Genomic DNA, 13,900 nt, shown 5'->3' with positions numbered 1-13,900 from the left:
TTTGTGAGAGAAATTTCCTCGATGAAGTTTTCAGGTAGTTGTAGGCACCTATGAGAGATTGAAAATCAGTCCGCAAAGAGATACCTTCCAAGGGTTGGTGTGGTTCTCCTTTATATATGTAATAAAATAGAAAGCTCCAATTCTACACTGCTTACTTGAACCATATTAGGTTCCTATCACTAATAGTTCTATATGACTGACTGTAAAATCCAAAATAGTCTAGTATATGATATTTTCTACCTTGGTTGTGCCCGTGGCATGAGCCTAAGCCTACTAGTTTTATGTGGCGTCTTGGCGCATATATACGTCAAGATGCATATGGAAATTAATCTAAATTCCCGATAAATGCCGACCTACATATCATTCATTGTGTAGAGAGGTTTTCAAGTTATGATATCAATCATGGAGGGGAGAAAACCTAGTGCTGAAAAGGTAGTTGCGGATCAGAAAGTGGAAGGCTGATAGAAAGATGCGGGATTAGGTTTGAAATGTGATATGTGCAGCTCAGGGCTACCCCAGCGCCACGAGCGCGTCGCACGAACCCTTACGGTTCTGGTTCTTCATTTCCTCATCCCGGATTTAGAATGCCGCCACGAGTTTCGAGAGGGATTGTTATATCTTAAATCTTACTCCGACCTTCCCAAGCTTCCTAACTACTAACAGGTGGATCGAAAATCAATCAATTCAACACAACAGCAGACCCTTAGGGAGTATCGTCATTTCGTATTGTTGGAAGGTCACGTGACCGCCACTGTTTGCTCCTGAGATTCTGTAAGGATCGCATGGTTTCTATTGGATAGTGCTAAACACCAGTTATAATGTAGAGTTATTACATAACATGCCAAGCCCTCGCTTATCCAACATGAAACCCCTTTTTCCTGTGACCAATTGCTTGGTCCGAGCGCCGCTGAGTAGCGGCCTCAGGCGCCGAGAGTATGCAACCCTGCAATCCTCTCGGGAGCACACTCCCAGTGCTTAGTCTCAGTCATAGCATGTAGATAGTTTCTCTCTCTCTCAACGCATCAAGAGATTTCCAGTTACATCTACATTCATCGTAGATCTCTAATATCTCTAACACCCTTCCTTCCCTGACTAATGGTGAACCAGGATAACGCTTTCAGGAATGTCCGAAATACAGTTGACCATGAGATACGACTGTTACGAGACAAAAACCGAGCGCTCCAGGAAGAACTTGGCCGAGAGAAAGAGAAGCGCCAAAGGTTGGAGGAGGAAGCTTGCCGGGAGAGTGAGGAGTGCCAAAAGGTGGAGGAGGAACTTTTCCGAGAAAGGAACAGGCTTGTTTTGGAATGCATGATTTGCTGGATGCAGCCAGATCACTGGATAACTCTTTTGTGCGGGCACTTGTTTTGCCACTCATGCGCAGGAAATCTTGACACATCGACGGCGTGTCCTATCTGTAGAGCACCTTTCACAGGATATGTGGGATGCTACCCATTTGCAGGGTAACTCACGTGCATTAAGCTATAGGCCCAATTTAAGAGCGCACGATTTTAACACTAAAGCATATCTCTTGGAGAGGAAGCTATGAAGATAAAAAGTAATACCTTACATTGTGCTAGCTGACTGACTGACTCGGAGGAAAAGAGTTCCTATCTATCTTACCGATTGACTACCCATTTACAGTCGGCAGCGAAAATTGGAATATTTTAGGGAGGAAATATTGGTCTGGAGGAACCATCGTCTATTGCAAAAGCGGGTGAAGGGTTTGGAAAATGGTCGAAAGGTTTTACTTTAACATGGGTAGAGCAATCTGAAATAAAATCTATATAATTAAAATGAGAGGAGGACGCGGAGAGAGTATATGGTGAGGGATAAGCTAGCGCTTAATGTGGCGCTAGATTCGTGGAATAAACCAGCCCTATCCTATTAAATATGTATTGCTAAGTCAAAAGAACATTCAAATAGGCAGGGTGGAATGTGAAGAAAAGTTGTGTGTATTAAAATAAGTCCGCCCACTTTCGTTTCTTGGGCGATTGCCGCCTAGGGCGCCGACAATGAGTGTCAACGAGATGATAGGTAAGGTCCTCTAGGGTTTCAAAGTGCGTGGTGCACGCTGGATGCTTGCAGTCGAAATCAAGTTTGAGTTCTTTCAAATGATCTTCAATATGGGAGTGCCACTTTGGTGGTGAGAGGACGAATTGTAACATTCTCTTTGCCGGTTTCTTTCCCTTAGCACCCAGACAAAACGGACATAGCCCTGGCTTTATGGGTGCGTTCCGAAATACTATCGGATCACAACGGAGAAAATCGCCTGGATTATCAAGATGCTCTTGGCAATGAGTCCCCCACTCCGATTCATTGGTAAACCATAGGTCGCATTCAAAGCATATTTCTGCAAACCCGTGCGTGGTTCTGTAATGCCTTAAGTAGCAACGGTAGAGATGTAACCATTTTCGGTGATCCTTGAATCTATTTGAGTCAATAATAGGCAAATCGTATATTCCCATTGCTAGTATAACATACTTTTTCATAGACCTTCCACATATACAAGCCTGCCCTATGGGGCTGAGGCTATCGAGGTATGGAATCGTATTTTTCTCGCTGCAAAGAGTCTCTAATGCCTGTAGGACTCTTCTTCCATCTAAACTGCGGAGGCTGAGCTTACAAGGCAATTTCTGAGCCAAGAAGTCTCTGTGAGGCATTACCTTCCTCCTATAGTGGAACATGGTCTCAGTGTAAATACTTCCATGTTGCTTCCCTGATTGCGCCTGGACCTTTCGGAGCTCTTCATTATAAAGGCTCCGCTTCTCACTATAGGCCCGTTTTTGCTTCAGTTGAATTTCGTGTTTTTCTTCCGGTAAGGCGTGTAAAATTAGCGAGCTCAACTTTGCCATAGTTTGGTCAAGTGTATGAATATCTTCTCGGGCAAGAAACTCAAACTCGGCTTTGGCAGGAAGGAGCTGTGATAAGGCGGAATTGCGGTTAATACCCATTCCCCGCCGGTTCTGGATATGCTCTTGTCGGCTAGCAATTCCGAGGTAGTTTGCTGGTCCATCAACCTCACTAAGAGGATGTGCGTACGACTTTCCTATGTGTTCCGGTTGGTTTGCCCGGCGAATTTCATTCTTGCAGACTCGGAATACGTCTTATCTATTTAAAATCATCAGCTAACCAGCGGGTGTATATATCAAGTGAATCTGTACCTGCTTCCTGTAAAGCCCATGTTCGACACGCGCGAACAATAATGTTCAGTGTATAACCACTTCTATGGCCTAGACTTACCAAGGCCTTGCCAAAGGAATCCGCTCCCCTGGCATAACCTTTGGAACTTTCCACATGGTGCTCAAGATATTACCGAAAAACCGGTAGATTTCTCATCTGTTCCCGGACACAGATCACCTCAAGGATCTTATCCTCTGAGTGACCGACTTTCTCATATAAGTCGACAGCATCTAAGATCTCTCTCACTGAACCGTAATCTCTGAAAGCTTTATCTGCGACGGCCATCGGCAAAAAGAATGTCAAAAAGTTGAGAAATATAGGCATATCCTCGGCATATACTTCCTAAAATGCGTGCTTTGGGATCTCCCATTTTGTCTTTCGCCAATAGCTTTTCACAAATTCACGCTCCTAGGTAAGTACAAGCATTATCATACCATCCACGGTCTCGATAGTGAGTTCAAAATGCTAATATAGTCAGCGTCAAGCATTAGCATCTTTTTCCTTATTTGAACATACCTTATAACAGGCAGCCATCACGCGGGCTTCTAAGTCAGCATCTTCGCTCTCCCCCCCGATCTCCCGTGCTCCGTGTCTCCGAGCGGTTGATTCATGAACCTTACCTGTGCGCGCAGAGGTAAAGCAATATAGGAGCATCGCGGCACTTAGCTGGACTCTGGCCCGATCGGCAGGGTCCCCACGATACTCATGGTGGTCTCGACACCATAATTGAGTCATCAGTATAGTCAAATCGTTTGGGGATACACCGCCAACTTTGTTCATTTGCTCAGTTGAGAGAGGGATCTTGATCTTTAATTCTCCCACAATATACTATCCAGTATTAGTACTGACCTATTCAAAATGCAGCTATTACAAACCTCATTGATGGTTGTCCTTATAGCTGGTGGGAATTCAAATTTTCTTTCTCTCTTCATACCAGTGGCAAATTTCCTAAAGAATCCTTGAATCGTCTCGACTGTAGGCCGTTCTTCGATCCAACCGTTCATTCCTCTTGAAACCCACTCGAGGAAAGCCCTGCAAGTTCTGATATCCGGTGGAATTATAGCCTGTGGATGTAGTGCGACAAACCTAGTGATAGAGGCACGTTTTAGCGACTTGCTTCTCTGCTCCCACTCAGTTGACGCTTACTTACTTATCGAAAGTAAGTAACGTGTCACTATAACCGGATTCTGTTCGTGGGAGCACTGTCCGCTGGATTTCATTATTGCTATGCTCCCCAAAATCCACCACATTGGCCATATATTTCAAGGTTGGGTTATGCTTGGTACGCATCTTGTAGGTGAAAAAAGAGGGGTTGGAGTGACGAAGTGAGGCTGGGGAGAAGATAAAAATGGATGGGGAAGGAAGAGTACTTGTAGCTTTCTGGTCATGATAAGAAATGTACCTTTTTCTGCACTGGCTGAATATTCAGGTGGGTGAATATCTGCCCTGAGTGCCCTGAATAGAGCGGCGAGCCGCCCACGCCCGAACTGTGGGCGCTAGGTGACCACGGTCATACACATGCTGTTGTATGTTTTTGGAACTTCGTTTTTTCCTCCTTAAGTGTTCGGCTCAGGATAGGCAGACAAGAGTAGAAGGTGGTGGAGTAGGTGGGACATGTGTCTCTTCTCAGCGCAGCTTCCCACACTCCTCACGCGTATCCCGCACAACGCGGAAACAAGCGACCCCATCATTCGCCAGTTGTGCCACAAGCCCATTCTCCCAGTCAAGATACCTTTTCATATCCTTGCGAGCGTTGCTTGTCCCTTCATACGGCCTTTTATATACGTCGATTGGTTGCGACAGCCACCTTGACTCCGTCTCGAGGGGATGGCCTGCAGCTACCCAGGCACTTGTCCCTCCTGCCAGATATAAAACCTCTCGAGAGACCCATTTGCGTGCGTCGTCAAAATTCATGGCGGCAACATCACCATCGGGCGAGGTCAGCACGATAGGGCCGTCCCCATCAATACCTTTCAAGTCGCGGGCAAGTTCGGGTCCGGAAGCAAACCATGCGCCCGGAATGTGGCCTTTACGATAGGATGGACTGCGGGCGAGATCTACTACAATAGCTCCTGAGAGGGTTTGAAGGTCATTGATTGTAATAGAGCCACCCGTTGAAGCATGCCATGAAGGGCCTTTAGGCAATGGAAGCCCATCGGGCACTTGGGATTGCTCTTCGAAGACATACACCTCCCATCCGAGTTGTAACAGCCAGCTGGCTGTCATGCGCGCTCGCACACCATCTGTGTCGTATAAAACAATGCGAGCTCCTCGAACACCGACCCATTCGTCGGTGGCTTGTACCAATTGACCACCGGGGGCATTGGAGAAGCCGGCTGGGTGTCCGAGGGAGTACTGCTCCGGGTCTCTCACATCTAATAGATAGAGGGTCCGATCTTCCAACTCCGCGGTAAATTGAGCGAGCTGGTCGCCATTAATAAACGGGACGCCGACGTGATTTGCCCACGATTCAGCATGTTGACATGCCTTTTGACATGCCTGAGCGGAAGGACTTGGAACCCGTTCCGTCTTTCTGGTGTCCAATTCAAACCCCTCCAATGTCCACCCGATTGTCCCATTTCGTAGCGCGACCACCTTATTCGGGATTCCAGAGTTGATCAAAGATTGGGTCCCAATAATACTCCGTGTTCGACCTGCACAGTTGACAATGACTGTGGTTTCCGGAGAGGATACAGCCTCGAAAAAGCGATACACAAGTTCCCCTCCTGGACAGCTGCGGCCACGGGGAATGCTCATGGTATTGTACTCCTCAAAACGTCTGGCGTCCAAGACAACCACATCTGCTTCGCTCTCCAAAACATCCTTGACATCTCGCGCAGATAAGGATGGGGTGTGGTTGATGGATTCGACAAGTTCGCCAAAAGCCTTCGATGGTACGTTCACATCGCGATAGACCTCACCGACGAGGGCGTAGCCAGAAAGCCCGTCTTTCAGAATGGCAACATCCCGATACCCCAGGGCTAATATCCGGGCCGTCGCCTGATCTGCATAACCTTCGCCGTCGTCATAGACAACGATCGGGGCTGATAATCGAGGAACCAACGGAGATAACGTCTTCTCAATCTCTGATACTGGCACACTTAGTGCAAATAGAGGATGTGATTTGGAATAGGGGCCTTCTTCGCGGACGTCGAGGAGGGCAACTTCATGCTGATTTACCCAATGCTGGCGCAACTCACGTGCGGTTATGGACTTGGCCATCTTGCTGTTCAAATCCTATAATGGAAAAAAGCCTCTGATCATTAGAACTGAAGAATGAGAACCGATGGGATAACGGGGGATCGATGTTGCATGATATCTCCGGGGGTTTTTTTTTCGGAGGTTTTTGGAGAAATCCACAATCCACGACAAGTTCTGAATTTTACTATTCAGATCCGCACGCAATTCTTGAGATTTGAGTCTTTCCTACAATTGATGCATTTCATGTTGATATCTGATCTTGAATGCCGAAGAACCTCTCTCGCTCAGGAGTCTGCTCCTGCTATACCCCGCTCGAAGCTCGGTTGACGCCATCTCAGTGCAGGATGACCAATAGTGCGATTCCACCAGGTGGATATCAACTCCTAACCTCGGATCTCTCTTGCTTGTTGGATCAAACTGACAAATTCAACAGAGTATGAACCCCACTCGACAGCGAAATTCCTGCGAAGCATGCCGTAAGCCAAGCCGTTCTTCAGTCCCTGGAATGTGTAGCTAATGGCATATAGGGACACGGAAGCTCAGATGCTCAGGTGAAAAGAGCGGTTGCTCTCGTTGCAGGGGCTTAAAATTGAGATGTAAATTCAAAGAAAAAGGAGCCCCCGGAAGACCGAGAAAGCGTGCACGACAAGAAGAAGATAGCGATCTGCCGAACGGAGAGGAGCAAATAGCGTCCTCAAGCTCATCTCATTTCTCGCCTGTCGTTTCTCAGTCACCATTTGGTCCTCACGAAGCCAGCCATATGTTAATGGGAGCCAGTGAGTTTGACTCACTACCATCCGGGCTATCCGCGAACTGCGGGTTCGATTCCTCCCACTGGGAGTTGCTTGGGAACGGTGACATGTGTTCCTTTCCCATTGAGTTATTGCAGTCATCACGGCAGAACTTATTGTGCAACCCTGAGATACCTCCAATAGCCTTGGATGCATACGTCTCTCCGGTATCGCTCTCACAGTCTTGTAAATGCGATGACGAGGTCTCCGATCTAGTAAGGAGCCTGGGCCGTGTGGATATGTCACACAATATCATCCCGATGCTTCGCACAGGCGTGTCCCTCACAGAAAGATTATTGACATGTCCCATGTGCTACGACGTGTCCAAACCGCCTCGAGCAACGGTTCAAAATGTGCTACTCATCGGCCAGCTGACGTTCGAGATAACATCTGGCTACCAAAAGTACCTCCGCTGGTTAAATGAATACTGTGCTAAGATCGATATCAGTAACGAGACTAGAACAGTCTACCTGGACTCCGGGCTTGGAATCCCATCGGAGCTGACTTTGCAAATCAACGGCGAGAAACTGCGAGATCTCGTGGTGCATGGACTACAGAAAGATACCGAACGGCTTTTGGTGCTGGGGAAACAGTTTGCGCAGCGGCAACGCAACCGCCATATGGTCGGCCACGAAGCTTGTCCTAATTCTGAAGGCCTTTGTCGGAGAAAGGAGGATACTGTTGACCACGACCCGCTTGATCTCTGCCCACACGATCCGGTAGCGCGGAGATTGGTTCCTTGTTTCCGTATCGTTAATGAGGTTCGCGGAATGATCAAGCAAGTTGCAGATGTCGTTATGTAATACCCTTGTTTATATACTATTCTTTAAAGCGTGTTCCCGAAAATAGAGGAGGGCTGACAGGTTACATTCGGCGTTTGCTTTGGTGATTGGGAGGGTCTCTTTTCGTTTTTTCTACATATCTTGAACGACAAGCTAACAAAACAATTTTGAAGTTACCAAATTCTCATCTAACTCCTCTTACACGATGACTCCTCACTTTGGCAACAAGTCTCTCTAGGCTTTCCACAAGAAGAAGCCATAATTCCAAGCCGGCAAAAGCATGAAGATGTTATTTGAATGTCTGCCTCCACCAGAGCAAGAGAAAGTTGCTTGTCGATTATTTTTGCCTCTGCATGGCGACCCAAAAGTTGAAGGCACTCGTGATAACCCTGCAAGGCCCAAACGTTATTGGGGTGTTGATGGGCACGTTTGGGTGTTGGGAAGAGCCCAAAATCTTCAGCATACGCCTGTGCAGCCTGCTCAACTCTGCCTTGTTCCAATGAGAGGGCTGCATATGGATGCCGAGCTGGAAGCATCCACCCCCATGGCTCTGCAAAAGGTAACTCGTCTTCCCGAGTGATTGCTTCCCGTAAACTGCGCAATGCTTCCTCATACTCGCCTCTTCTATACTCAATTTCACCATCCAGCATGGCAGATGCTACTTTAAGAATATCGGTGATTTTGTTGGGGAAGTCGAGGCGTGTGGGAGGAACAAGCTTAGAAGCAGCTTTGAACAATTCTCGCTCTTTGTCGGCTTCATCAAGCTGAGACGTGGCGGCGTATGCGATTGCCTTTCCGTAGTGCCTCATCACATTCGTGACACAATAGAGATCCTTATCTTCGAGAGGCTCGAGTTTCTTGAGTTCTTCCCACATCCCAAAGCGAATGAGAACGTGCACTCTGACGGCCTTAAAAAATTCCATCCAGTTTGCCAGTGCAGGTGTTTCGACTCGAAGAATCTCTTCCGTGATAGTCGCCTCCATTCGATCCGTCGCTGACAGCGCTGCCTTGGATTTCCCACCAAGCATCGCAGCATAGATGAGAGAGTGGTAGTCGTGTAGACGATAGTAGCTGTAGAAGGTCAAGCCGCCATTCTGCTCAAAGTATCTGTCATCTGCGAGTGTTGCTTTCAGATTGTATTCTACAGCACGACGATAATCTCCCACTAGAACATCAATATGGGCAGGCATGTGGAAGGTGTGGCCTGTATCGGGAAAGATTTCGCGGATCATCTCTGCTGCCGGCAACGCAGCCTCGGGAGTCGCTGACATTTCCATCAAGTGAATATACATGTGTGCAGGACCTGGATTAAATTCGACTTTCGGCATTTTCAAGGCCCGATCAAGCAGATCTTTCACTTCGAACACCGGGGATGATGCTATCGGAAGCCCCGTCGAGGCATCAAATAACTTTCGCGGAGCACAATTCATCAATGCATCGGCAAAGAGTGTGATAATGTCAAAGTCTTCGAGACCGATTCTTATATAGACCTCTCTCATAGCATCGGCATATGCGCGGCTACATCTGGCAAGATCCCTACTTGGATCATCGTTGGGGTAGCGTGCTACAAGAGCCTTGATGAGCGCTTGCTCCCAATCGGATGCATTGTTTACCCGCCTCAGAGCTTCTTGGGAAAAATGATAACACTGTTTTATCGCAGTGAGCCGATCTCTTTCATCAAATAGTGCCCATGTCTTGTTGTAATTGGAGCCCGAACAGAAGGATATTCCCCAATAGGCTATGGCGCAGTTCTCGTCGTGTGCGATGGCCTGCTTGTAGCAGGTGATTGCCTCATCATGATTAAAGCAATATGTCCAGACAAGTGCCCTGTCAAACCATATCTGGGCTTCCTGAGAGTTGGTGCTGACTTTACGACTCAAAGTTCCCAAATCAAAGTAGGAGTCGCTGGAAGCCCTTGCAACCGGTTGGGCGTCGAAGGAGTTCATTGTGCAAGATGAGCCGAGGAATAACTTTGGGGTCTGCGAATGCGAAATAGTCTTGAATCGAATTTCATACACGAAGAAGTTCCCACAAAATGTGAGGGGTATGTATGGAGTCGGAGGGTTTCTATTAGCGGCGATTAGATCGCGCGATTTTGATTCAACTATCGGAGCTTTTTTTTTTTTTTTTGAAGCACCTGGCGCGGAGTATTTGAACGTTTGGAAAAATCACATCTTTTCAAAAAACGTAGTTGATTATAAGGAACGTGATATTTTGGATTTATTCACTATAGTTCACTGTCGTACTGTCATCAAGGGTGTGGGTTTGGGCGTTGGTCTATCTAGAACTTCCGTACAGCTCTGCAATTTATCTAGACTTCTCAATGGCTTTCCACTTTAACGATTCTTCAAGTCATTGTCCACAACATCTTCCAAAATCGTCTCACCCCGTTTTTCTGCCGTAATTTTGGCTAGCTTCAACCGCCTTGTGTCACGCTCTGTGTCCTGAGTTGCCCACCATGTTATCACTGTCAAGATCGCGCAAGCACCCACAAGCCCCATGGCCACAGAGAAAGGCACAGTATAGTCTGGTGCGAATTTGCTTCGGAACAACTGTGGGCCAATAGCACCGCCAATCTGGCCATAGCTATTGACGAATCCGATAGAGAAGGCAGATCCTGTGGCCCGGGAGGTGGTTTGTACGCGCCATGGCCTATCACGGTGTGAGCTATGCATGAAAAACTCGATCTGGTGTGAATAGAGGAAACTTACCACATGACAGGATACCATCCTGAAGTCAGGGCATTTCCGATCAGTGTTACTGCGTAGATCGCACCATTACTCGGATGAGCAACAAAAACGCCGTAACAAACTAAGATGATGAGAAGGAAGGTAAGTGGGTACAATGGCCGGGGTATCCTGCTGCGATCTGATGCAACTCCCGTAATTGCAATGAAAAGGAGACCGCAGACCGTGATAGGGATATTAAGGAGTTGAGCTTGAGCAATGGTCCTGAAAGACGGTCAGCAATGCCCATTGTCTTCTCACCCGGCTGCGGAGAAGCATCCAACTTACGAAAACCCGAGGTTGGCAATGACTGTCGATTGGTAGAAAGTGACGCCGTTGGTTCCAACAGTAAAGGTAGCCCAAATGGCTGTAAACAGCCATAGCCTCCTATCTTTTAGTGACTCGATCACTTCACGTAGCTGAAAGTGTTGCTCGCTTGCACGAGGAGCATTAGATGGTAGTCGAGCCTGAATAAACTGCTTCTCTCTTTCGGTCAACCATTTAGCTGTCTCGGGAACTATATCGCATAATCTCAAATTAACTACTGTTTTGTGAGAGCCAAAGAAGAACCCTTACAATCTGGGAGAAGGAACCAAATCACAGCCGAGAAAAGAACCGTCGCAATGCCTTCGGAGAGGAACAACCTAAAGAAATTTAAGCAAGTACTTAAGAAGAGGACTGAATACAAGATTTGCTTACCACTGCCATCCGGAAAGCCCTCCTGCACCAGATACAGTGTCAAACGCATAGGCAAGAAGACCACTGAAGATACCAGATACATTTCCGCAAATATCTTAAAACTACCCGTAAGTAAAGCTTCTTCCAGCGCGAGAGCATTTGGGAGCAGATCCTGTGTCAACTCACAAAATTAGAGTAGTCGCAAGGACATTTCGTCCGGGCGATACCAGTAAGTCATCTGGAGAATGACACCGGGAAACTGTCCAGCCTCGGCCTACTGCGGTGTCAGTGTATTTCATCATGAAAAAATGAGACTTGATGCGGTAACGTACCACACCCAGTAAGAACCGAGTCGTATATAACCCACCCTTGTTTTTCACAGCAGCATTGCACATAAGAGCAATACCCCAGGTGAGCATAATCCTTGACTGCCACTTTGAGGGAGGAAATTTTTTGAGCAGTAAATTTGAGGGTGCTTCTAACACAATGTATGGGACCTGGCACGATTATGATTAGCAACACGCAGCGGCCCCTGGATCCGGAAGGGCTCAGAATCTTACATAGTAAAGCACGGTCACGAGATTGTACTCGTTAGATGTGATACCAAGCTGTATCATAATATTCTGATCCGTTCCCTTGTTCATAATCCGAGCATTGGATGTCTGTGAGGCTGTAAGTGATCTTGCAACACATGTGCACCTTTGACGAGAAGACCTGTTTATACGCACATTGCCACTGTCCAGATTTTTGAACATAAAGATGAGTGAGCAAAGCGTCATCAACCGCCAGTCAATCTTGCGTAGTAGCTTTTTCTCTTCGTGCGCCGTGAGTAGTGTCCTGCCACTCATAAGCTCTGGATCTTCTTCTTTATTTGCTTTCGTGTCATATTTGATGTTAATTTGTCTTATACAAAGCATATCTAGCACACAAAACTAATGAAAAGTTGAGAGCCGTTCAAAATTTCCTTTACATCTGTAGGAATTACTTATCTATAAAATAGCTGCCATTTCCCTTGCAATTCAATTTAATCCTTCAGTCGATCATCACTTATTTCCTCAACCTTGAAAAGGATCACAAAGCATTCCTAACGTACAAATTCATTGACATGCTATGAACTACAAGGTGAGCAGCATCCCATTCCAGAAAACTACACATTTACTCAGTTCCTCTCGTTGTTAGATGGTGTATCAAGTCTACCTCAACCGGATGGGGGATCCATACTATAGTGGAGAAATTCTCACCATCCCCAATAGACACTATGCAGACGAGTTCTACAACCGGTGTATCACCACAACTGCTGGCGCTGCCAATCCGCTGAACGATCTCGTGAGATATAGCCCTCAGTTCTGGGCATTACCCATGACGATGCAGGAATCGCGTCTTCATAACTTCCTAACTTCAAATGCCAAGGACCTCATTCCTACCACCATGATTGCCCGAACCAGTGGATCTGAAGATGCCCCTGGCGCCCTGCCACCCATTCCCAACGACGCAACATCCAACGTGGAATACTTGTCAGGCGGTGCTTATTATATTCGCACCAAGTCAACACCCCACCTGTACTGGATCTTCCAGGACAAAGGTCAGAAAATTATCTCTCTTGATTCCAGAAAGGCAACCAAGTTCCAAATCAATCGAGACGATTCAGCCAAGCCTTCACCTGCACTGCCAAATGATCGTCGCGTCCTTGAAAGAAAGGACGATATCGAACTGGTTGTACTGAGCCCAAGTGGAGGCCACACCATCGGTGTCTCGAATCATTATGTGTCAACGACTGTAACTTCCTTCCATTTCACTTTCGGTGGTTTTTACAATGGAGACTTTGGGGTTGATTGGAGTCTTAAATCCAGCAATAGCACGGGCCCACATCTGGCTTACCAAGTCCAGTATGCCGGTGAAGAGTGGGAGCTTGTGAATTAGGAAATGATCTGAACGCATAACTATCATTCTAACCCTTATGTTCAACATCTTGGGGGTTGGGAAGTAATGTGAACTGCTGTAGAGTTCACTTTGTGCACTTTCTTTTGTTTTGCGTTCTTGAATTGAAATTTGGTGTCTAGCAACAGTTCAAATTCATTGATATGACTCGCTTCGATAATTCCAAATGGAACAGCATAGCCAACCATGAACGTGCTCTCTTCTGTTGTAGGGCTTATTTGAACGGTTGAACGTTGGAACTTGTAATATAGGTTATACGTAACTAGGAGAGCATCAGGCTTCAAATTTACATCGGAGAACACGACAACTACGGAAGCATCGGTTCATAGGTATATGATAGGGGGTAACAGCGGTGGCAACTATACATGAGACTTGTATATATGAAATCTCTTAAAAAGAGATTGATAACTTGAGCCGTAAGGGCTGCTACTACTACTTGACTAAAAGCTTGTGGTCATCAGGAAACATATATGAGAGAGATGATATTCAGTCTACAAATGAAGCTATGGATGAAACTGGAGATCTCTGGATACGTTGTAAGAGAGAGAAGCTATCTATAGGCACTGGCTAGACTAAGTACTAGGAGCAAACATGGAAGTCA

The 13,900-nt window shown here is 46.7% G+C and overlaps 6 protein-coding genes across 6 annotated transcripts; 2 read left to right on the top strand and 4 right to left on the bottom strand.

The window, feature by feature from the left end:
- Nucleotides 1–3,591: 3,591 nt before the first annotated feature.
- On the bottom strand, nucleotides 3,592–4,473 carry Pdw03_0616 (Zinc finger, C2H2; the record flags this gene model as incomplete). The annotated part of the gene is made up of 4 exons (XM_066099666.1): nucleotides 3,592–3,648; nucleotides 3,700–4,011; nucleotides 4,059–4,269; nucleotides 4,334–4,473. 4 exons carry the CDS (start codon nucleotides 4,471–4,473, stop codon nucleotides 3,592–3,594), a joined length of 720 nt encoding a protein of 239 aa, XP_065957393.1.
- Nucleotides 4,474–4,809: 336 nt separating this feature from the next.
- Nucleotides 4,810–6,405, bottom strand: Pdw03_0615 (Rhodanese-like; the record flags this gene model as incomplete). The annotated part of the gene is made up of 1 exon (XM_014680388.1): nucleotides 4,810–6,405. One exon carries the CDS (start codon nucleotides 6,403–6,405, stop codon nucleotides 4,810–4,812), a length of 1,596 nt encoding a protein of 531 aa, XP_014535874.1.
- Nucleotides 6,406–7,435: 1,030 nt separating this feature from the next.
- On the top strand, nucleotides 7,436–7,978 carry Pdw03_0614 (Zn(2)-C6 fungal-type DNA-binding domain; the record flags this gene model as incomplete). The annotated part of the gene is made up of 1 exon (XM_014680387.2): nucleotides 7,436–7,978. The coding sequence occupies one exon, from the start codon at nucleotides 7,436–7,438 to the stop codon at nucleotides 7,976–7,978; it is 543 nt and encodes a 180-aa protein (XP_014535873.2).
- A 167-nt stretch (nucleotides 7,979–8,145) lies between these two features.
- Pdw03_0613 (Tetratricopeptide-like helical) lies at nucleotides 8,146–9,903 on the bottom strand (the record flags this gene model as incomplete). The annotated part of the gene is made up of 1 exon (XM_066099665.1): nucleotides 8,146–9,903. The coding sequence occupies one exon, from the start codon at nucleotides 9,901–9,903 to the stop codon at nucleotides 8,146–8,148; it is 1,758 nt and encodes a 585-aa protein (XP_065957392.1).
- A 390-nt stretch (nucleotides 9,904–10,293) lies between these two features.
- On the bottom strand, nucleotides 10,294–12,116 carry Pdw03_0612 (Sucrose/H+ symporter, plant; the record flags this gene model as incomplete). Its single annotated transcript, XM_066099664.1, has 9 exons — nucleotides 10,294–10,609; nucleotides 10,669–10,908; nucleotides 10,972–11,200; nucleotides 11,260–11,327; nucleotides 11,383–11,445; nucleotides 11,589–11,635; nucleotides 11,694–11,858; nucleotides 11,922–12,023; nucleotides 12,090–12,116. 9 exons carry the CDS (start codon nucleotides 12,114–12,116, stop codon nucleotides 10,294–10,296), a joined length of 1,257 nt encoding a protein of 418 aa, XP_065957391.1.
- A 355-nt stretch (nucleotides 12,117–12,471) lies between these two features.
- Pdw03_0611 (uncharacterized protein) lies at nucleotides 12,472–13,281 on the top strand (the record flags this gene model as incomplete). The annotated part of the gene is made up of 2 exons (XM_014680384.2): nucleotides 12,472–12,483; nucleotides 12,541–13,281. 2 exons carry the CDS (start codon nucleotides 12,472–12,474, stop codon nucleotides 13,279–13,281), a joined length of 753 nt encoding a protein of 250 aa, XP_014535870.2.
- Between the last annotated feature and the right edge of the window lie 619 nt (nucleotides 13,282–13,900).

The sequence above is a fragment of the Penicillium digitatum genome, chromosome 4 (genome assembly GCF_016767815.1).
Source record: "Penicillium digitatum chromosome 4, complete sequence".
Lineage (NCBI taxonomy): Eukaryota > Fungi > Ascomycota > Eurotiomycetes > Eurotiales > Aspergillaceae > Penicillium > Penicillium digitatum.
This window is presented reverse-complemented; position numbering and strand designations above follow the sequence as displayed.